The sequence below is a fragment of the Sesamum indicum genome, linkage group LG5 (genome assembly GCF_026168435.1).
Source record: "Sesamum indicum cultivar Baizhima isolate 11 linkage group LG5, ASM2616843v1, whole genome shotgun sequence".
NCBI lineage: Eukaryota > Viridiplantae > Streptophyta > Magnoliopsida > Lamiales > Pedaliaceae > Sesamum > Sesamum indicum.
This window is the reverse complement of record NC_142661.1, coordinates 15,082,393-15,105,281: the sequence shown is the minus strand read 5'-3', so window position 1 is coordinate 15,105,281 and position 22,889 is coordinate 15,082,393. Positions and strand designations below refer to the sequence as shown.

Below are 22,889 nucleotides of genomic sequence, written 5' to 3'. Positions count from 1 at the left end.
CAATGTGTTGCACCATTGAGAGATGACACCCATGTTGTCATAGTTCTCCTTCGGTTCATTCTCGGAACTCATAGATACTTGTGAATCCACTAGCTTTGCGAACAACCCCTTGCCAGTAAAGGTCGTCTGTGCGTTCAACAACTATTTCTTTGGGCAGTCCTGGTATCTATGCAGGCCGTCGCACAGGAAGCATCCGCTACTCTTCTATGGCACCCTTTTTTTGTTCTCCGAACTACTCTTGTGTGGGGCTTCCGATCTCTCCCACCTCTATTGGAATTACTCCTAGACGACTTTGCTCCTCCTGGCTTATTTTGTGCAAGGTTAAATGTAGCTTGCTTTTTCCTCCGGTTCTCAGGATTGAAATTTGTTAAGCGTTCGACCACTGCTATAGTTGATCCGAAATCAGACCCATTGACACTGCAACTTAAGAAGTGCCCTGATTTTAGGTTTTTCATGAAGGTGAAGAGCTTATCCTTTTGTGATATATCTCGGATATCCAACATCAACGTCGAAAGGCTTTCACTTAATCTCGCACGGAGGTTGTATGTTCCAACTTCCTAATGCCCGCTTGGCATTATACATTGCGCTCTCTAGAAGAACTGCTCTTGAAATCGCTTCTTGAAGAAGGGACCAAAAGTCTAGGCGCACTTGGTTGGCCTAAATCTCAGCATATTTGGTGCGGCACCATAGTTTGGCATCACTAATCAAGTATATCATCTCAATCGTCACCTTCCTCGCATTGTCTTCCACGTTTGCAGCAAGAAAATATTGTTCAATATCAAAAAGAAAATATTGTCTTCCACGAATACCACTATAGGTCTTCGGTTCAAGAATCGAAAACTTTACACCATGATCGTGAGCAACAACAGAGGCGTTGCTCATCAAACGTTGGAGCAGACTAATCTAAATAGACATTTGTTCTATCTCATGTCTCATATCAGCAATGCCACGACCTCCAAAGACACCGGCCATTTCTTGAACCACCTGCCGACATTCCTCTAGTTCGGAATTTGGCATCATGATCTCTTCTCGGTAAGAGACCTTGTCCTCCAAATTCATCACCATCTTACTCAACTAAGATTTTCATCCTCTGGGCGACACCACCGATCTCGGCTCTCAGCATCTTGCCCGATATTCCCGCAGAACTTCTGTGGGTCACAACAATCTACCTCGGCTCCATGGGGTTAGATACCGATGCTCTGATACAGCCTCTCACGGGGTGTCTTCCACAATGCAGAGAAAGGGGCACTATGTGGCTAGTACTCTGCAGTAAACGACTACTTCCGCCCGAAAGCACACCAACAGAGTTCTTGATGACAATTGCATAGAGCACCGACAAGAATAAAAACACGAAATCTGAGAACAGCAACACAAACAAGCAAGGTGTAGTACGAAAGTAGTAAATTGAGCACAAATTCAGAATGTGGATTTCATTGATAGTAGAAAGTAATTAAACATTGTATAAATGATGTTAGTGTAAAGGGATCGCCTTGATGGAGACATTATCACGTAGACTACACCAAGGTTCGCAATACTCAAAAGTTTTTTCCTGTTCACAACACTAAATGCTGAAAAGGTTGAAAATTGCACCTCAGGAAGTATAAAGTCCCCCTTGAGTAAACAAAAGTATTTACATGTATGCAAGACGTACAAGACAAAAGACTTATGCCTAAAAACTCTAAGGCTGCAGAGTCCAGCATTTGTCGACGAAGGTTGTTGGTCAGCTTAATTGAGCAGTTGCATGGCCGAATGTGCGTCAAGAGTGCCTGGAGTGCTAACGGCCCTTGACACCTAGTCACCCTCTCCTGCACACCGTGACTCATAACATCACACTAACGCCACCCAACTTCGCCCCATGTCGCTCGGCCCTTTAGCAAGAACCCCATGAAGAAGATTCATTCACCTACGGCTTGTTGGGTGCCGCTCGCCTCTAGAAAGAGGTAAGCACATAGATTTAGTTCCATGGTTAATTGAATGGAAATTTTACAGATTCTTTAATTTCTGAAGGGAGATTTAGTTCCATTGCTAATATCGATTATGATGTTGAGATTTAGTTCCATTGCTGATATCGATTATGATGTTGAGAACTTGAGATATAGTTCCATGGCTAACTTCTGATAAACATTGTTCCTCTTATATATTCTTTTTATGGAATATTACCAAGACGATTCTTGTTTCTACATTGCACCCAAGTCTGTATTTACTAGTAGTAGAAGGTTGACTAATCATTATCGTAATAGGGTCCATCCCATTAATATGGTGACATTGATATTTATTCGTCGTTAATTGTGAAATGAAGTGAAAGATAAAAGAAAATGATAAAATTTTTCTCCAATTTGAAGCGAATCTTAATGTTGCTTCTTTTTGGAGTTGAATTGATGAAGTTACTTAAAGAGTATTTGCGCCAGTTTTTTAAAAGCGCTTTTTAACTTTTAGGTTCAAAAAATCACTTTTGAGGTATTGAGGATGTCAGCTTCTGCTAAAAAAAATACTTTTAAGCCATTTTGGCTTTTTGTAAATAAATTGAACTTTATGGACTACTTTTTCCTCAATATAATAATCTTATTTCAATTTTGCCCTTATTTTTAAAATTACTCATCTAAAGTTGATGTTGAATTTTCAAATAATTTGAATAATTTACCACTAGCAATACTTATATAAATTCACATATTTAATATTTTAAGTTTATTTATTTTATTTTTTGTATTATTGGATATTACTCCTATATCATAGAAAAATATAAATTAAAATTGCTATGATTAATTAATAAATATATTTTTTGATAATCATGCAAGGTTATTTATTGTGTATGAATTATTGAACAACTATATTACATAGTAAAAATATTATTAAATCAAACATTTAAAATTTTCATTAATATTTAATATTTTAATAATATAAATGACAAATATTTACAAATTTAAATATGAGATATACTAATTACAATAAAATTTATTAATTTTTTCAAAAAAAATTATTATTATCAAATGATAAGTGCAAATATTAAAGAAACATAGTATCTTTTTAATATATATGGACAAAAAGATTTTTAACCAATTAAGTTTATTTAAGTAGTGATCTCCTTACAAACACTACCCAATTTAATTTTTATCTGTTTTTCACTTTTCTTATAAACACTATCCACTTTGATTCTACTACAACTTTCAAATTTCTCTACTAAAATCACTTTTCTAAAAGTAAAAATTTTCGCAAATACCCATTAGTGTTATAACAAAAGTTCATTTCTTAGCATTCACTTTTGCATTTCGATAATCAATTTTTTGTTATAATAAATAATCATGCACACAGCAAAATCATGCAAAAAGCGGGGTGTTAATAATTAGGGCTAGGGGTGGCAATTAAACTCGTACCCGAAAGGACCCACCCCATTGGTCCAAAAAATATTAGCCAGGGCAGGTAACGGATCTTGAAAATTAGGATCCGACTCGACAATATATATATAATGTATGTATATATATATGATATATATATATTATTTTGGAAGCATTAATATATTCTCGTCATTGATTGTAGAATGAGGTAAATGATAAGTAAAATTTTAATTATATTTTTTTATTTTATTTGGTAGAATAAATATTAATAAAATATTATATTTTTTATTTGTTTATTGTTAGATACTTGTTCAATAGTTGAAAAATTGAAAAATTGTCCAACAATTCTTGACGAGGAAGAAGATGAATGATGATGTTGTATTTATTTTGATTTGAGAATTTATTTTTGGACTTGAATATTTGAGGAATAAATTTATTTGTAACTGATATATTGAATTATTTTTATATTTGTACAACAAATAAAAAATAAAAATTTAATCGGGTCTAGGTGAGACCCGCCCCGCCCGAAGTTGGTTGGATAGGTCCCAAATCCACCTCGAACCCGCTCCATTGCCACTCCTAATTGGGGCAAGTCTCGGGATGTCCTTCCTATTTTTTGTATAAAATACATTTTGCATCCGTAAACTATTTTTAATGTAACATTTACCCCTTAAGTTAATAAATATAATACTTACCCCTTGTAATTAATTTTTTTGATAATATTGCTCTTATATTATTTATATGTATATTTAGTTCAATGAATTTTTTTTAATATTTTTTATTTTAACTTTAATTAAAATTTTCTTAATTGAAAAAATATATTTTAATTATAATAAAATAAAATATAATCAGTGAATTAAATAATTCAATTTTTTTATATTTTACAAACTCAAAGTTAAGTAATGAATGTGTATAATAACTACACAAAAAATTTTATAAATTTTTTTATTAATTTTGTTTACAAAATTGTGAAATTTACTATTTATTCTTTTAGATTAAAAATAAGTAATTACGTATCCATTGATTTCTTTAATGTGATAGAATATATTTATATATTTTTCTAAAAATATTGAATTTTGATTAAGCATATAAATTTATTAATTTTTTTAAAAAAATATATATGAGTTGTTGGTCATATTATATTTATTGTGTATCTACTATATATTAATTTATACTCCATTTTGAATTTAAATTTTTATTTATTAAAAAATTAATTAAAATATAATTCGATAATAATTCAATGTGCAAAATACTAAAATATATTAAAAATAATATAATTGTCAAGGTATAAGAGTATTTTTGTCCAAGTGAGGCGTAAGTGTTATATTTATTAATTTAAGAAATAAATGTTAGCTCAAAAATAGTGTATTTTAGTATCTTTCTGTTTTGAATGAGTCTACTATATAGTATGGATGTAGAATCGTCAATTGGAGCAGGGCCGTCCTACGCGTTTCGCGCCTGCACGAACAGTTGAAGATCCGTTGCCAACCCCATTTCTCGGAAGCCTTTTACGTGAACAAGACAAGAACCCCTCCCCCACCTGAAAAACTACTACCGCCGCAGCCATGTCCGCAACCACCACCGCCGCCGCCACAACCTCAGTGGAGATTCTGCACCACGCCGCCACCTTCCTCTCCCAAGTACTCTCCCAACCGGACCTCCGCCACCATCTCTTCTCCACCTTCCTCCAAAGACTCCCTTCAACCCTCATCAAGCCCCTAAACTCGGCTTTTCAAACCATAGAAAACGCCATCTCCACCGCCGCCGCCGCCTCCTCCTCTCTCCGCTCCGCCGAAAAGCTCCTCCTCTCCAACTCCCACAACCCCTTCGCTTCCTTTCTCCTATCTCTTGTTCACTATCTTCGCCACCGGGAAATCGATGCATCTCTCAGCCTTCTTGATGTGTTCCAAGCTGACCCTTCACTATGCAGACTAGAAATCGCGCCATTCCTCTTCCAAGAACTGTTCCTCATACATTTTGCTTCCATTCTCGAATGGTACAACGAGCAGAGATCGAGCATCCTCTACTCTTTCTCCTTGACCTCCGATTACAACAGTGATGACCACTCCATCATCTCAAACACGACACTCTTGTCGAAAATGAGCGGCGATCAAGCTTCTGCACTCAGGGATTTGGAGAGGGATTACGAGGATTTACTTGATGAGAACTGCAGGATATTCGTGGAGTACTTTAAGAGGATTCTACGTAACAAAGATGGAGATCAAGTGAAAGTTCCACCACCAACGGTAGTACTTCAAATCCGTGAAACTGCTGATAAGCTTGTTTACAGTGATGAAGAGAAGATCAAAAACCAAGAATTCGAGTCGACAAACAGACGGTATAATGTAATGTTTAATTATCTGAATTTATTTTCCAGTTTTTCTGCACCTGATATTTCACTTGCACAATTAGTCCAGAGTTGCTTTTTTCCGTGTCCATATCCACATCTGTACTATTTTGTCATATGTTTTTTATTTTCCAAATTATGTACGGTGTATCTTCTATCTCATTTAAGATAAACATGTCACGTGTATAAAGATTGTACACATTACGTCTATATAAATAGATGCAATAGGATCTAACATAGAAAATTCAATACACAAATTTTAACTCTAATACGGTAACGATCATAATTTCACATTTAGTCGGTCGGATGTTTTCCAATGTCTTAACATGCACATTTAGTCCTCGTGTTCACATATGCGGTCTACGAACCAAATTTGGATGTTGTCTTGATCTTAAATAATTTTTCAAAGTTAGAGTTTTCATTCTCTAAATATAGGTCTTACGACAGTTCTGGCCGACAGTGACGACAATTGCAAATTTCACATATAGTCGTACATGTTAGACTGACTTGCTAATTAGTCGTCGTCTTCACAAATGAAGGTTTAGAAAGGAATTATTATAGAAAAATATGCATGATTCAACTATGATAGCTACCTGCAGGCCAGATTTGTTTTACAATTTTATAGTAGTTTTCGCTTGACCGAAAAGATGCCATTTGCACATATAAATTGATGTATATTACCATTGATACCATATAAAATAGTGCTAGGATTTAATAAATTGGATGTCTAATTTGGAAGAATTATTTTATTCTTCTGCTGAGATGCTCTTTTGACCATACTCCATTGGAATATTCTTGCTGTTTGTCGTTTTGTCCTGTTCAAATTTCATCTTTGACACTGTCAAGATAATTGGAAATCATTCTGGAGGAAGAAATCAAGAACACATTGCGCAATTTGCACATATTACTTAGACTGATGGTAACCTGCAATTTTAGGCATGATTGAGAAAGTGTCAAGCAGAAAAAGAAATAGTTCTTCTGTCTGAATGAAATGGTTGAACTTGGGATCAAATATTGTAATAAACTTGCATATTTTCTATGAGCCACTTAGTTCTTCTGCAAAATTCAGCTTCAATGGGAAGGTCACTCAAAGTTCTGAAAAATCGTTGTTTTTGTTTTTGATATGCTGGTGCAGCCAATGTGGGCTGGTGGAGATAGATCAGTTGAATTCAGCAGCAACAGAGCCAAGAGCCTGTCCAAGTTTCCGTCTTTCGTTCCTGAAAGAGTCTCTCCGAAGGTCATCACAAATCAAAGATCGTCAGAAGAATCAGAAACATCAATAGAAAATGATTTTGGTGCTAAACTCCACTCTTCTGCAAATGAGAACTTGAGTGATTATTCTTCCTCAGATTCTGAAGCAGAATCGAAGGTAATCGATATTTACAATGAAACTGATACACTCTATGTGGTCTGATATACCAAAGCTGATTGTTTTCATTATTAAAAAAGGTTTTACATGTCTTGTAGGGAAGGATCAAAACACTGGCATTGTTTGACTCCAGAAAGATCACAAGCCAGAAACAAAAGCAACCTCTTTCACTAGAAGAATCGAGGGGGTATGAGATAGTGCCGTTAATTGCATTTTACCCCCTTGAAACTATTAGTAGGTACAAGGCTTTTCTGAACAAAAAAACAGGCGACAAGACTCGTGAACTTTTGAAAGAAAAGCTCACTGCCTTCCACGTTAGGGGGTCATGTCGCCCTGTTTTTTGATTGTCAACTAAGTGTTTGACAAGGGCCTGTATTATTTAACTCGAAATAGTGCAACAATTTGTGTGATTTAACTGCTTTTTGGTGCTAATTTGTTTACCTGGACTTCCTCATGTATCAGTTCTCCCCATCTTTTCATGGAAGACATTGACAACGTTCTTGGTGGAGGAAAGAGTACACCACCAAAAGACTTTGTCTGCCCCATAACTACACACGTATTCCACGACCCTGTGACTCTTGAGACGGGCCAGACTTACGAAAGAACAGCTATTCAAGAATGGATTGACAGGGGAAATTCCACTTGTCCAATTACTCGCCAGAAGCTGAGTAGCACTCAGCTGCCTAAAACAAATTACGTGCTTAAGCGACTCATAGCAAGTTGGCAAGAACAAAATCAGGGATCAGCTCTTAGCCAATTCAAAGTAATGCAAGCAAAAGTCGGCCCAGAAATTCGTTCAGTTTCGCCTAATAGTGTCATAAGCCAAGCCACCATCGATGGCACCATGAGTGAGCTTAGACTCGCGACTACAGACCTGTGTACATCAGAAGTCCTGAGAGACGCTGAAACAGCAGTTCTCACAATTGAACGGTTCTGGGAGGAAGGGAATATGCAGCTGGAAATGATATCTATGCTCACAAAACCTCCTGTCATTAACGGTTTTGTGGAGATATTGTTCAATTCTGTGGATAAACAAGTCTTAAAAGCTACTATTCTTCTCCTGACGGAGCTTGGATCAAGAGATGTTAGCGTTATCCAGACACTGACAGCAGTTGATTCAGACGTTGAATGCATTGTTGAACTCTTCAAGAAAGGTTTGGTGGAGGCTGTTGTGTTGGTTCATCTCTTAAGACCTCAGGCAACGAGCCTCGTAGAAATGGACTTGGTGGATTATCTTTTGGCGGTGCTTGGTAACAAAGAGGACGACGATTCAAAGAAAATGTGTATGAATCCAAGAACAGCTTCATTGATTCTGCTAGGAGATATTATCCGCAGTTCCAGCGAAGCCCGTCTAGCAAAAATTGTAAGAAGCATGGTCGCAACCAACGCAATTGAGAAAATCGTTGTTAGTCTACAAGCTGAACAGGTTGAGGAAAGACTTGCGGCTGTGACTATCTTGCTGAGATGCGTTCTTGAGGATGGAAAGTGCAGGAACATAATTGCTGAGAAAGCTGAATTTGCTTCTGTCTTAGAGATATTCGTCGGAGCAAACGATGCAGAACGGTTTGAGATAGTACATTTGCTCTCTGAACTAGTTAAATTGAACAGAAGGAATCTGAATGAGCAAATCTTGCATCTTTTGAAGGATGAAGGTACTTTCAGCACAATGCATAACCTTCTCATGTATCTACAAAATGCCCTTCAAGATCAGTCTCCTATTGTGGCTGGTCTACTTCTGCAACTTGATCTTCTGGTACCCCTTCTCTCTCTCTATGTTTGCCTCTCTGTGTGTGTGTGTGAGGGGGAGGGGGGTAGAGAGAGAGAGAGAGAGAGAGAGAGAGTTGGTAGTTTAACTACTGGCTGTTCTTTTTCAGGACGAGCCAAGAAAGATGAGCATATACAGAGAAGAGGCCATAGATGCACTAATTTCAGGTCTGAGAAATTCAGAGTTCCCAGTTGCTCAAATTTCGGCGGCGGAGACAGTGTTGTCCCTGCAAGGAAGGTTCTCTTATTCAGGGAAGTCACTGTCGAGGGCCATTCTCCTCAAACGTGCAGGGCTAGACAGGAGTTATAGAGCCTTTATGAGGAAGGATAAGCGCAGACACAACATATCTGCTGATGATCAGGACACGAAGGTTAGCTTCTTTTGCAACATATTTTGGTTGCTAGTTGAAAATTCTTACACCAACTTACTACAACAGTTTTCTTTTGCTACAAATTCCAAAAATATACAACGTTACATATTAAATCAAGGCTAATTACAAATTCGTAATCATTGATAACATATTATAAGTTTATAAATTTTATTTTATTCAAACACTTTATAATTTTATTTTAAAATAAGATCTTCCATCTCATAAGCTATAAAAACATCTTATCAACTGTACGAGTTTATAAGTTTTTTTAAATAAATTTAGGCAAACCGCCCCTTAGTTAACAAAATACAGACATCCTTTGATAAGGGGCAACATTAAAAGTTCACTGCAAATTAGGCCTAATTTAATTGGCGAAGCTGAGGTCTCATGACCTTAGAGGTTATGGATTCAAACCCCACCATATGCATAGGATGTTGTTCTACTGCATAATAGGTGTTGTTTAAATTTAATTTATCTGATATTATTGATCAGAGTATAATTGTTAATTATTTTTGTTAGATATTGATATTCGACATGAATGACTGCCATCGATTTATTCTAATTAATAACAGTTCATCGCTTTCCATTAAGAAAAAACATTGAAACTTCACTTAATTTTTTTATGACATCAATTCTTTTCATTAAAATCCAAAAAAAGGAGGTGCGATTATAAACGGGGCATCTTCAAAAAGGGTTTACTTTGATATGATAATTCAATATTTTCATGGATAAATTGTAATTATGTTATTCTAGGGGGGTCCTAGGAGCAATTATCCTTATTTAAAGGTGTGCTAATGCTAAAAATCTGGATTATTTGATTTATGGTCTCCATGTAGGAAGATGAGAAAGCTGGTGAAGAGTGGGAAAGAAGAGTGGCCTTTGCTCTTGTGAGCCATGAGTTTGGGCTACTGTTTGAGGGTTTGGCAGAAGGCCTGAAAAGTAGATACGAAGAGTTGCAGTCAGTATGCTTCATGGCAGCCACTTGGCTCACATACATGCTGTCCATTCTCCCAGACACTGGGGTCCGAGGAGCAGCCCGTGTCTGCTTCCTCAAGCACTTTGTCTCCGTTTTCAAATCTCGAAAGAACACTGAAGATAGAGCCCTCTCCATGCTTGCACTCAATACCCTCATTCGTGACCCTGGTTGGTACACCAATATTTCACATAATATGCTTCAAATTTTGCTCCCATGCTGCATTTTTCATTGTTTGGTAGTTATGTCTCATTAGTTTCATAATACTTTAAATGGAAAACTGAAATTTTGGTCATGTAACTGGAGGGCTGTTGGGGTGATACTTTTGTCCCCTCTTATTTCCAATTTGTAATGAAGGACTATAATGAAAAGATAAAATAAAAATGATACATCTAGTTCAAATATCTCTAAGAAAATGCTAAATTTGTTGAAAATTAGCATGTAACCTCTTTAAATTCAGGATCTCAATTTTTCAGCCAATTTCGTTTATGTGGCATTTTCACCGTCCTGACATTTAGACTAAATACGCCACCCCCTATTGTTATAAGACAGAAATTGAATTCTTCCATTACGTTCCTTATACCACGTCAGCAAAAGCGGCCAGAAAAATTAAAAATCCCTAAATTAACTAGGCCATGTGCAATGTATGTGATAATTTCTGATCAATTTAACTTTTTCTAGCAAGATTTGGACTAATATGCCATTTTTTTTAATTACAGTTTTTTCAATTGCAATTTTCAAATCGGACAGGACTAAAAGTGCCCCCATCCAACAGTTAATGGACCAAAATTGCATTTTTCGCCGGTTTCCTCTAGCCATTTTTATTTTGCACTTGAGATGCAAATAATTGAATTTCCATTACTTTCAGAAGGATTGCAGGGTTTAGGGGCGCATATGAAGGACATTCTGAAAGGGTTGAGGGAGCTTAAGAAATCCTCTAGCATGGCAGTTGAGATGCTGAAAGTCTTGTCGGAAGAGCACGACAACAGTGCCGTAAGTTTCTTTTGTTTCACTGAATTTTTCCATAAGGCAGATGTGGGAAGATTGTAATTTTAGACTCGAAAATATGGGATTAACAATTTTAGTAAGGTAAGTATCCATTTTGATAATTTTATCGCATAATTTTAAGAGTTTCTAAGTTGAGTAGAAAAACGGATGAAAATTGCTAAAATGGCGGGAATAAAGTACACACAATTAAGGTTTAATTATTTATTTATTATAAAAATAATATTTTTTTAACAATAACATATTTGTGTCGAGTCGTGGACGTCAACACAAAATTAAAGTGTCATGTCGTGGTTGCCATCCACGACTCAGGCATTATTTTAAAAAACATATATATTTTCTGTGTCTAACCACGACTCAGCACAAATATGTTAGCATATTTAAAAAAATATAATTTTGATAACATTTTTTTGATAATAAATAAATAATTAAACCACACAGTTAAGCTTTCCAGCCATTTAGTGAATTGCCATCATTATTGTCCTCAATATTCGAAATTTTTAAAATTACAAAATAAAATACCAAAAATAAATTTATACAGAACTAAATTTGTTGTCTTATAATTACGGGACTAAAATTAAAATTTTCCGAACTCAGAATGTGTAGTGATCCGTAAAGGGTGTGCAGGATATATGGAATCATAAAGAATTAAGTGAAGAAGATTGCAGTATGAACGGAGAAGTCCTCACAATAACTTGCTTCAGAGACAAAATTTTCTCAGGACATTCAGATGGAACTATAAAGGTATTTTGCTTCAGCTTGCTACCTTTGATTTTTCAATAGTTCGTATATGTCATATTCATGGGGAAAAATACAAGCAACCCTCTTGTGATATCGTAAATGAACAAATATTACATCTTTATGAAAAAATAAATAGTGATTTATCTTCCTATATTTTTTAAAATACAATAATTTCAACGCCCTATATTTTTTAAAACATAGGGGATAAATTGCTATATTTTTTTCATAAGGAATAATATGCTCATTTTCAATATTATAAGGGGGTAAATTATTATTCACCCCATATGTATATCTGCAAAAATATGTCTGCATTACTCATAACTTAAGGCCAAAAAAACAATCAAACAACATCAAGACTTCTTGTTGACCAATCGCTGCATCTAAATGTAATATTCATAATATTCCAATTACTCCAATGTATAAGCATTACACTATTTTTCGTAATATTCTCTCTTTTTAGATCGTAAAGCTTTTAATAGATAAACACCCTGATAAAAGTTTGACTTAGAAAAGGTCCTAAGATGTGATTTTATGCTCAAATAGCAGATATTTAATGATTATGCTAAACAAAAAGGGTTAAATATAATTTATCCATCTGAAATTAAAAAAATTCAAAAAATGCCCTATAAAAAAAGAAGAGGATAAATTGCAATCTATCTATTTGTGATATAGAAAATAGGCAATTAGCTCCATTGTGAAAAATAAAATAGTAATTTATCCTCCTCATTGTTTAAAAAACATGCAAAATACTCCCTTCATGCCGGTAGTGTTGTCCACATGCTTTGGGTGCGATTTTGCTTCGTTTTTACCTATAAAATGATTGTTATACCCTTAATCATAAATAGTTGGATCTTGTTAGATATATATATCAACGGTTCAAATCTAATAAATAAATCGATGGTCTATAACCTTTTTGATTTAAATCAATGGTCTATATTTGATAAACAAATTAACGGCTCACATCCATTTGAATTAGATCGATGGCTCAAATTTATTCAAGTTACATAAATAATTTTTTAAAAATTATAAAAATACATTTATACAATGAATAATACACAACATAGACATACACATGTAAAGGATATATATATATACACAGTATTTAGAAATTAAAAAAAATACAAAAAAAAAAGGGATTGGTGACAAAGGTGAGGAGATGGAGGGTAGGTGGAGGGAGAGGCGGGGGTATTGTATTCATTCATGTCACAAATATCAATACCTAACAAAGACAATTACAACAATCAATACCCTAATCAACAATATCATATAAAAAAAAAATTAATCCAAACAACACCTACTACGCAATAGAACAACATCTCCCTCATATACCGGGCTTCAGACCCATTCACTTTACTAATTGAGTTAGACCTTTTCGACTATAATACAAATTTTTAGCAGTTGAAAGATAACGCGGATCAATTGGTGTACTTACATATGTAAGATGGAGTGAGATTGATGGCATCATTATCTTCTTCTATGAAGGTGTGGAGTAGTGAAGGCTCTGAGCTCCATCTTATCCAAGAAATTTGTGAACATACAAAAGCAGTTACTAGCTTGGCGGTCCTACATTCCTCGGACAAACTCTACAGTGGTTCACTTGACAGGACTGTCAGGGTACATGAGTAATATGCTTCTGACAAGCTTTTGTTTCGGATCTGTCATCTTCCATAGCTAAAACTTGTGAAAATTATTCGCAGGTTTGGGTAGTAAGCGTGGAAGGAATTTACTGTGAACAAGTTCAGGAGATGAAGGATCACATAAATAACCTGGTTGTTGCCAACAACATAGCATGTTATATTCCTCAAGGTGCCGGAGTCAAGGTAAAGGAGCACACTATGTGGTTTTCGTTTTTTCTCGAGCAAATTATAATTTTAGTCTTATAGGATATGAAGTTCAACACTTTTAATTTTCTACTTTATGAGATTTACAAAATGGTTGGAAAATTGAAAAAACTCGATTCATTTAGTACTATATTTTACGGAATTTTCAAAATGATTTAGAAATTGGGAAAGCTATGCACATTTAGTCCCATGTCTTAGTTTTCATCAGAAAATGGACGGCAATGACACGTGCAATGTGCGTGTTCATCGGTTGTTTGAGCAGCCAAGCTATCTATCATTATACCAAACACGCGCACTGTCTATTTCTTTACGAAAACTTGGACATGAGACTAAATGTGTCGAGTTTTATTAATTTTGGAATCTTTTTAAAAATCTAGTAAAGTAGGGGACTAAAAATATTGAACTCCCTATCCTACAGAATTAAAAGTGTAACTTTGCCCCTTATTTTCAATGTTTCTCCCCTTTTTTCCTCTTCACATTCATAGAACATTCTCAACCCTAAATCACCTCGTTAGCACACAACCGCATTCTTCCACTATTAAGGACCCTTTACTTTTGTACGTCTGATAAATGGCTGACAGAGCCCCATTGAATAAGATGTAAGATAGAATAAAATATGAAATAGAGCCGAATTATATTATCATACCCTTAATGTCAGATAAATTACCAGGCCTTATCCAGGGCCTAATGGCTTACTAGCAGCCCACCATTACTTACAATAAACAATGGCCAATTCATCCTTATCAAGCCTTGTAAACGGCCCTTTAATTGATACTCTGACATGAACCTCTTGATGTTTCAGGTGTACTCATGGAATGGTTCCTCTAAATTACTGAACCAACAGAAGTATGCTAAATGTTTGGCTCTTGTACAAGGAAAAGTATATTGTGGATGTATGGATAATAGCATCCAGGTACCAAAGTATTACTCTTCCATTTCCATTGAACTATAATAAGAACATGTATGGAAAAATAATAGCAAAAGCGCAATTTAGCCTCATATGATATTGTAGACGTGCAAATTACCCCTCTATCACAGGAGATAAATTGCATTAACCCCGATAACTAATATTCATGATTCACTACTTGGCAGGAAATCGATTTGGCCACGGGAACACTTGGAATCATACAAAGTGGCTCCAAGAAATTGTTAGGAAAAGCATATCCCATTTATGCACTGGAAATTCATGATGGACTAATATATGCAGCAGGCCCTTCATTTGATGGAGCAAATGTTAAGGTATTGTATGTCAAAAAATATTATGCATAAATTTGGGTTACTCCTAAATTTCATTTACATTGCATGCAAAAATCTAATTTCCAAATAGAATTAACAAATAATATATATATATATATAACTCTTTTTGGCCTGATCAAAGTTTGGCCACGTTCAACTAATTATATTATAAGTTGATTGTAGTTGTTATAGGTTTGTTACTCTCTTCAAAGCGTACGCCGTTACATAGTAAGTGTACTACTTTCGCTCTAAATTGGCAAAATTTTGTCCTACTAGAATTTTATCCGCAAATAAATAATGTAAATTACATCAACATTCTTTGGATTTAGGTCTAATTACATAAATATTATATGTATTTTGCAAAATTACAAGTACACTTCTTGAAATTATAATTGTAATTTACATAAACACATTCTAACAAAAAAATAAATTTACACAAAGAGCCCCTAAGATACATTACATCACCTCTTATGGGGTGTATTTATAATTTTGTAAAGATTATAGAATATTTATATAATTAGACATAACCTCGTGAGTGCAAATGTAATTTATCATAAATAGAATGTTGTTACGATATGTGCATATTTCCAAGTAAGGGATGATATCATCAATCCTTCTTAGATAAATATGAGTAAGTCAGATTTGCAAATGAGTAATTAAGTAACGGGAAAATACTATTTTTTGTCCCACAATTTTGGGTCTTTTTATTTTTGGTTATATTGGTTATAGAATTATCATTTTTGGTCCTATAATTTCTAAAAAATAGCATTTTTTAGTCCCATAGCATATTTCCGTTAAATATGTTAACGAAAAATGCCATATGCTTAGCATGTGGTTAAGGTTTTTATACTTTTAGTCCTATTGGTTACGAAATGATCACTTTTTTGTTCCAAAATTTTAAAAAGTAACACTTTTAGTTCTCATGCACTTAATGGCCACATGCGTTTTCTGTTAAATATCCAACGAAAATGTACCGTGAGATGAAAAGTGCTATCTTTTAAAAGTTACGGAACTAAAGTTGATAATCACATAACTAATGAAATCAAAAGTAAAAAAACCCTAAATTATGGGATCAAAAATACTATTTTCCAATTAAACAACTACACGAGTATGGAGGTTTTTCTTACCTTTGCCTAATGTGCGTAATTTAGATATGGAGCACTTCAAACTATAGCATGGTTGGATCACTGCCATCTACCTCGGAAATACGCACTATGGCTGTAAGCTCGGACCTCGTATATTTGGGGTGCAAAGGTGGGACTGTCGAAGTTTGGTGCAGAAAGAAGCACAGTAGAGTAGAAACACTTCAAGTAAGTTCCACTGCCAAAATTCTTTGCATGGCCATTGATGCTAATGAAGATATGCTGATTATTGGGACATCTGATGGAAGAATTCAGGTACGATATTCCTTTTCCTAAATTACTAAAGAATATAACAGTTGCTGTTAGGAAAAAATATCGTCGCCCTCGAACCAAACACTTGATATGTGATTGATCATTTTTCTTGAACTGTAAACCACTCATATGACAAGTATATTACACTTTCCATATAATTGACTTAAATTTAGACAAACTCATTTCGAAGTAAAGTTTCTCGATTGCAAGGTAATACAATCAAGACTGATAGCTAGGGATCATGATTTAAGTTTTGTGGTGTCGAATTGCTTTTACTAGTGAGAAAGTTTTGCATAAACAAAAGGTTGTATTGCAATTAGGTCTTGTAATTACAGTCTATCGATGTTTGACGTTTTGGTCCTTTAAGGATGAATTCGAGGAGAGCATAAAAATTTTGTAAATACATGTTTCGTCACTAATCTTTTGGTAGGGAAAAATGCAAGCAAACTCCTATGATATTGAAAATGAGCAAATAATCTTCTTAGAAAAAAAAATTACTTTTCTATATTTTTTAAAATTCAGCAATTTATCCACTATATTTTTTTAAAATGAAGCAAATTGCTATTTTTTTTTCGTAAGGGGTAACTTGTTCATTTGCAATATTACGGAGGAGTAAATTGCATTAAACTCAATCTTTTATAGATTGAAGAAGTAATTCTTTTATTTATTATTTATGCCAAACTTTTGAAATATTATTAGAACTCTTATCTTGAAAATATTTGTAACTCTCTTGTGCTTCCGGCAGACATGGGGTTTGAACTGAAGAGAAGAACTATACATTTGTTAGAGCTTAGACTTTTAAGGATCAACTCTACACAAGATTGTTTGGAACGATGAAGTGGTTCAATTGTGGCATCTGTTTGTGTAAAAGTTCGATCACAGTTTCAGTTTTTAGGAAGAATCCTCTGTCCAAAAAAAAGAAAGGAAAAAAACCCTACAAAAATTCTAATATTTGTTGTATGGACTATTCAATAAGCATATGATGTATATCGAAATCAGAAGATGTATATATGAAATGTTAAGTATAACATTGAATACATGTAATATATATATATATATATGATGGATTGTATGGAAATCATCATTTTTTGGGTGGAACGCCTAAGGAGGTGATTCTCTTTGGGGCGGAGGTGATGCTTGGTGAGGTAGGGTCACTACCTGTGGTGGGCTTGTTCACGAGGTGAGTCTTTTGTCACAGAGTGATGGGGGTATCCCTTCAGTGGGGCTTGCTCACGGGGTGAGTCTTGGCCACAGTGTGAGGGGTTCACCCCATGAGGTGGTGATTGTTCACGAGGTGGGAGTTGTCTTGCTTCCTTCTCGCATGTTTCATGGGCAACGTCCACCCCCTAAACATCATGAGTTCAAGACCTGATTTGTATTCTTAATGTCGAGGTAACATTTTTCCACAAACGACGCAGATATGAGTTATATAAGAGATAAAGGAAAAAGTTACCCTCAACACACAACTGCTTCCCAAGTCTAAAATTAGTAGAGAGAAGCTTTTTTGGATAGTGGGGGGCGATGAGTTGTCAATCATCAATAGTGAACTTGATTTAAAAAATAATATATGAGGTATTTATAGTGATATTGGGAATATTATAGTATAGTAGGGTGTATGTGTTTATCGTGTGACGTGTATACAAAAAACTTTTACACCCTTGAAAATAAGAGAATATTACTAATATATACATGAGAATGCAAAATTATATTTTTAGGTTGTTAACACTTTTGGTCCTGTAATTTACTCTATTTACTCATTTTGTTCCTTTTTTATGAATTTAGTCATAAACATCTCCCATTTTATCTTTTTTTTCTTTTTTTGGTCATGTGTTGACAATTTAGGTACTAACAATCTATAATTACTGAACTAAAAAAAGATATTTACTCCAATATAAATGGAATCAAAATTTTTAATATAGGACTAAATTTATCAAAAATATAATTAAATATGAGATATTTAGGATTAAATTCGTAAAAAAATATGCAGATAAAAGAATAAATTATAAAATTAAAAATACAAACCACCTATAATTATAAGATCAAAAATATAATCCATAATAATAATAATAATAGGAAATAAAATCCCTAGGGAAACCTAAACTCAGAGAAAATATAAAGAGAGAAAATGGCGGGGGGGGGGGGGGTTGATTTTCCCAACTCTTGAGAAGTCAAAAGTTTCTGTTGGAATGGTAATAATGCCGCCCCCTATGTCTCTTTGTACAACGTTTTGGGAATATCTAACTCAAATTCTAATTCAGCGAAATTGAAATTAATTATATATCAAGTGTAATATACGTGTTATGCTATTATTGTATAGTTAAGTAAAAGTGACCAATCATATAACAAATATATCATATTTACTTTATAAATATAATTGATTTGATTCAATCAAACTTGATTCCAACTAACATTTTTCATTCTGTTCTCTACCTAGCATGTAAGAGTTCATATGTTGCTAGGATTAAAACTTGATCCAATTAGAATTAATACAATTAATTTTTATTTTTTCTTTTGTGTTTTGCCTAATCCAATTAGGCATACCAATTACGTAACGTTTCTTGCATATCTTTCGAGAGGGAAATCTACTAGCCGATTGCTCCGCTAAGCTAGCAGCCTCAGAGCATGGACCGCGACAGTGGCTTAGCCATGGCTCCAACGTATACCGTTGGGCATAGCTAGACTAGATAGGTTTGGCTTAACATTTATTAGAACTTGATGTTAGAGTAGTACTCCTCTACTAACCTTTCTTATTTTGAATTTTTAATAAAGAAGTCGGGGTCAGTCAAACTCCTCGTCTCGACACGTCAGCTTCTTTTTAAAATAATATTTTTCCTTGGCCTCGACTTGAGGTTAAGGTCTAAATGAATAATTTTGAGAAATTAATAAGATAATAATTTTTCGGAAGACCCTTATATAAAATTATGCTCCCTTCAATATATTACAAATTAATAATTTTATAAAATTACAAATATTGATTCTCTTGTTGTCTGTTTCTTCTGAAAATTTAAATCGAGCTGTATTTTATCTCTAACTTTCCTTACTACATTCAAAAGTTCCAGTACTGTGCTCTCATACCGCAATCGAAAAAAAAATAAATTAATAAATTATTAATTTTTTAATTATCTCTTTAAAATAATAAAATTATGACGACCCAATATTATTAATTTATAAAAATTTTACTGGTATGCAAAAAATAATCAATAATCACATCAGTAGGCAATATTAATTGACCTATGGCAAGTAGGAGCCAAATTGGGAGGGCTGCTGGAAGACAACAATCTCTATAACAGTTATTAAAAGTACCATTTGTATTTTAAATACACTTAGTTTTTTATTAATTAAAAGTACGATGAGTGATGTACGTGTACATATATATTAAGTTTATATAATAATTGTTTTAATTGATAAGAAAATGGTTTACTTCTATTATTTATAATCCATTTTCTGAATTTAATTGGTACGATCAAATTAATAAAAGATATTACCCAAAATTAAAATGTTGTATTCGTATTCATACTGATTATATTTTATTATCTTATATCAATAAAAATAAAAATATTCAAAATTTCAATAGTAAAATAAAAATAATTAGTCGAAACTCTTTCACTATGTTTGTTTTCATTTTCAAGTTATTTTCGGGACAAGTCAAAACATACACAATGTTTGCCATCATTGATAAACACCTTATTTATGTGTTTTAAACTGTTTTAGCAAAAATACATACATATATATAAATATATATAAAAAATACATGATTTGACAATGAATAGTAATTTTTGTCTCTCAAAACACAACATTAAACATACAATACTTATTTTAAATTATTTCCAAAAATAAATCCAAACATACATACTATCTCTAATACACACTTATTTATCTTTGTTTTTCTCTCTCTATCTCCACAAAACACAACAAAATACTCAGAAAACAAATCCAAACATTATGTTTAGTTTTTGATTGTTTTTACAAGAAATTTCATTAATAAACAATTAACAATATATCCCAGTAAACGTATGATTGTTTTCTCACAATAGGAATGAATACTTGACAGATTCTCACTATTTTATATTTAATCATATTTTTACAAGAAATTTCATTAATAAACATAAATGTTTTCTCACTGGGCGGATAGCTAATTGATCCCCAAGTTTTCAACTTATAGGATGCAATGCGAGAAAATTATGATAAATGGGATTAAATTGAAAAAAAATCTCCAATTTTAATGAAAAATGTATTGTAAATGCTAAAGTAACATTGAGAAAGTTTTCATGCTACGTGATAAAATCGTAACAAATAGGGCTAAATTGAATAAGACCCTAACACATGAAACTAAAAATATAACTTTTTTCAAAAATCAATTACTTCGAAGTCACCCATTTAACTTTTTCAAAAGCATATTTTATTTAATAGGATTGATAAATTTTAATTGAAATTTCATGATATTTATTCTTTCATAAATATATATAAATATTTAGTTTTTGAAGTTTATATTAGTATTTTATATATTATTCTAATAATATTCATTTTAAATTTTACTTTGCCTAATAGAGTAATATTTTAAATATTTAAAAATAATTTATATCAAATTAATCACGTAGAAATATTATTTGTCTATTTATTTATTTTAATTGGATATATTTACCGTTAATGTCCAAGTAGTTTAAAGGCATTAGAATTAAGATTCTTAAATAGTTTTCTTTTTATGTAAAACTAATTTTAATTTATTATTTAAAAGATTATTTCATAATATAAACGTATTTTCACTATGGGAACAAATACATGAGAAATTCATACTTTTATATATAGTATAGATATAAATCGATAAGACTGAAACTTTAGTGTATAGTTTTGAAGTATAAATAATAAAATGTGAGGATTCAATCATGATCACCACACAAAGGCCAAAAACAAGTCTTTTGAAAGAAGGACAAGGGTTCCTAGCTTATCTAATTAATAAGGGTAAGAAGTCATCAGTTGAAGTAGCCCGATTTTGGTGGATCTATTGGTGAGACAGCTACTAGTCGAAGGTTCAATTACAACAAGTCGAGGATTCATCAATCTTGTTGAACGTATCGATAATATTTCACGTGATGGATGAACTTTCACCACCAGATCACACCAGCAAGGATGGTTTCGCCGGATATACCCTATTGGACGAACATAATAGGATATTGCTTTAGCCTACTTTTCTAATGATTTGGGGGACGCTCTTCCGACTGCCATACAACTCATATGATGTGGAAATTAAATGGATAAGCTTTATCCCTATGAAAAGCATTTTAAAGAATTTGATGATATCTCAACCTTACTACCTTAACCACATTTGATTCTATCAAAATGTGCTCCTATAAATAGGGACCAAGTACGTAACACAGGCAAAACTTCTTTAGCAAGTATTTTACTCAATTTCTACTCGTTTCACTTTGCGCACCCTAATTTCATCACTCTTTTTTCTAATAATTTCCGGTATTTCCTACATGATTTTGATACATTTTACCACTTATGCTCGTTAGTTCTCACGCTTTTATTTAAATGTTCTTATTTTATTTCTTTCAAATACTTTACTGATTTACACATCGAAGTACGAATCTCTATTTTGCAGTTTAGTTTTTCGATTATCTTAGAATATAAAAAAATTCTTCTACTTGTATGGTGTTATTAGACTCTGATACACATTAGATGTGACACACAACATTCGACCATTACTTGAAAGATACCATGAGAATCATCTTTGAATTTTCCTATAAGTTCTTCAGGGCAAAATATTTTTTTAGTCCCATAAGGCTAGGGCAGAACTCTTTTTAGTACTACAACTATGACAGGTGTCGATTTTAGCCCTATAAGGCTCAAAATCAATCCTTTTTAATCCAAGTTAACGGCAAGAGACATGTGCCTCTCACATGCTTGTTATCTCCCATTAACATCTGTTGAGTCACGTAATAGGGGTCTCCTTTTGACTTCAGAAGACCAAAATCACGGGATAAGAAAATCAATAATTCCCTTTCACAAGGTTTTCCTGGCCAATATGAGTCCTTGAAGATCTCTCCAGAAACCTTCGAATTTGAGGAGGCTTATCGTCAGTAACTACCAACTCGAGTCCCAAGAGGTCATGCTTCTTTACTCCGTGCCGAAATATAGCTATAAAAGCAAGCTTTCTCCTCCCGGAGCTGAGTAACGCAAGTTTTTACTAGTATTCAAACGAAAACGCTCTATTGAAAACATTCTCTTATCATCTTAAACATGCATTATTATCTCGTTTTGCTTAATTTTATCTTTCTATAACTACTTATTGACTTGAGTGTCAGAGTGTTAACGTTTTTTTTGCAACTTAAAAGACTTGGTCTAAAAGCCACAGGTCCAAAGTCAATCACATGAGCAACTTTTTGCTCACATCAAATAGCAACTCTTTTATTATTAATATTAATTCTTAGAATTTTGGAATGGAAAATTAATCTTTTTCATTTCTTATAAAATTTTATATAATTATATGTAAATTCTCTGTAATTTAAGAGATAT

General features: G+C 33.5%; 1 protein-coding gene across 6 annotated transcripts; it reads left to right on the top strand.

Moving 5' to 3' along the window:
- Positions 1-4,751: 4,751 nt before the first annotated feature.
- On the top strand, positions 4,752-17,451 carry LOC105162078 (putative E3 ubiquitin-protein ligase LIN). 6 transcript variants are annotated; one of them, XM_088880481.1, is made up of 14 exons: positions 4,752-5,677; positions 6,815-7,048; positions 7,147-7,235; positions 7,511-8,801; positions 8,923-9,183; positions 10,020-10,326; positions 11,025-11,149; positions 11,789-11,905; positions 13,385-13,516; positions 13,600-13,722; positions 14,546-14,656; positions 14,836-14,982; positions 16,131-16,376; positions 17,119-17,451. In XM_088880481.1, the coding sequence occupies exons 1-14, from the start codon at positions 4,898-4,900 to the stop codon at positions 17,134-17,136; spliced, it is 3,981 nt and encodes a 1,326-aa protein (XP_088736607.1). In that variant the 5' UTR covers positions 4,752-4,897; the 3' UTR covers positions 17,137-17,451. The 6 variants fall into 6 exon arrangements, with proteins under 6 accessions (XP_088736607.1, XP_020549522.2, XP_088736611.1 ...); XM_020693863.2 differs by having other exon boundaries at positions 11,780-11,905; XM_088880485.1 differs by having other exon boundaries at positions 5,529-5,670; positions 11,780-11,905.
- Positions 17,452-22,889: the final 5,438 nt, after the last annotated feature.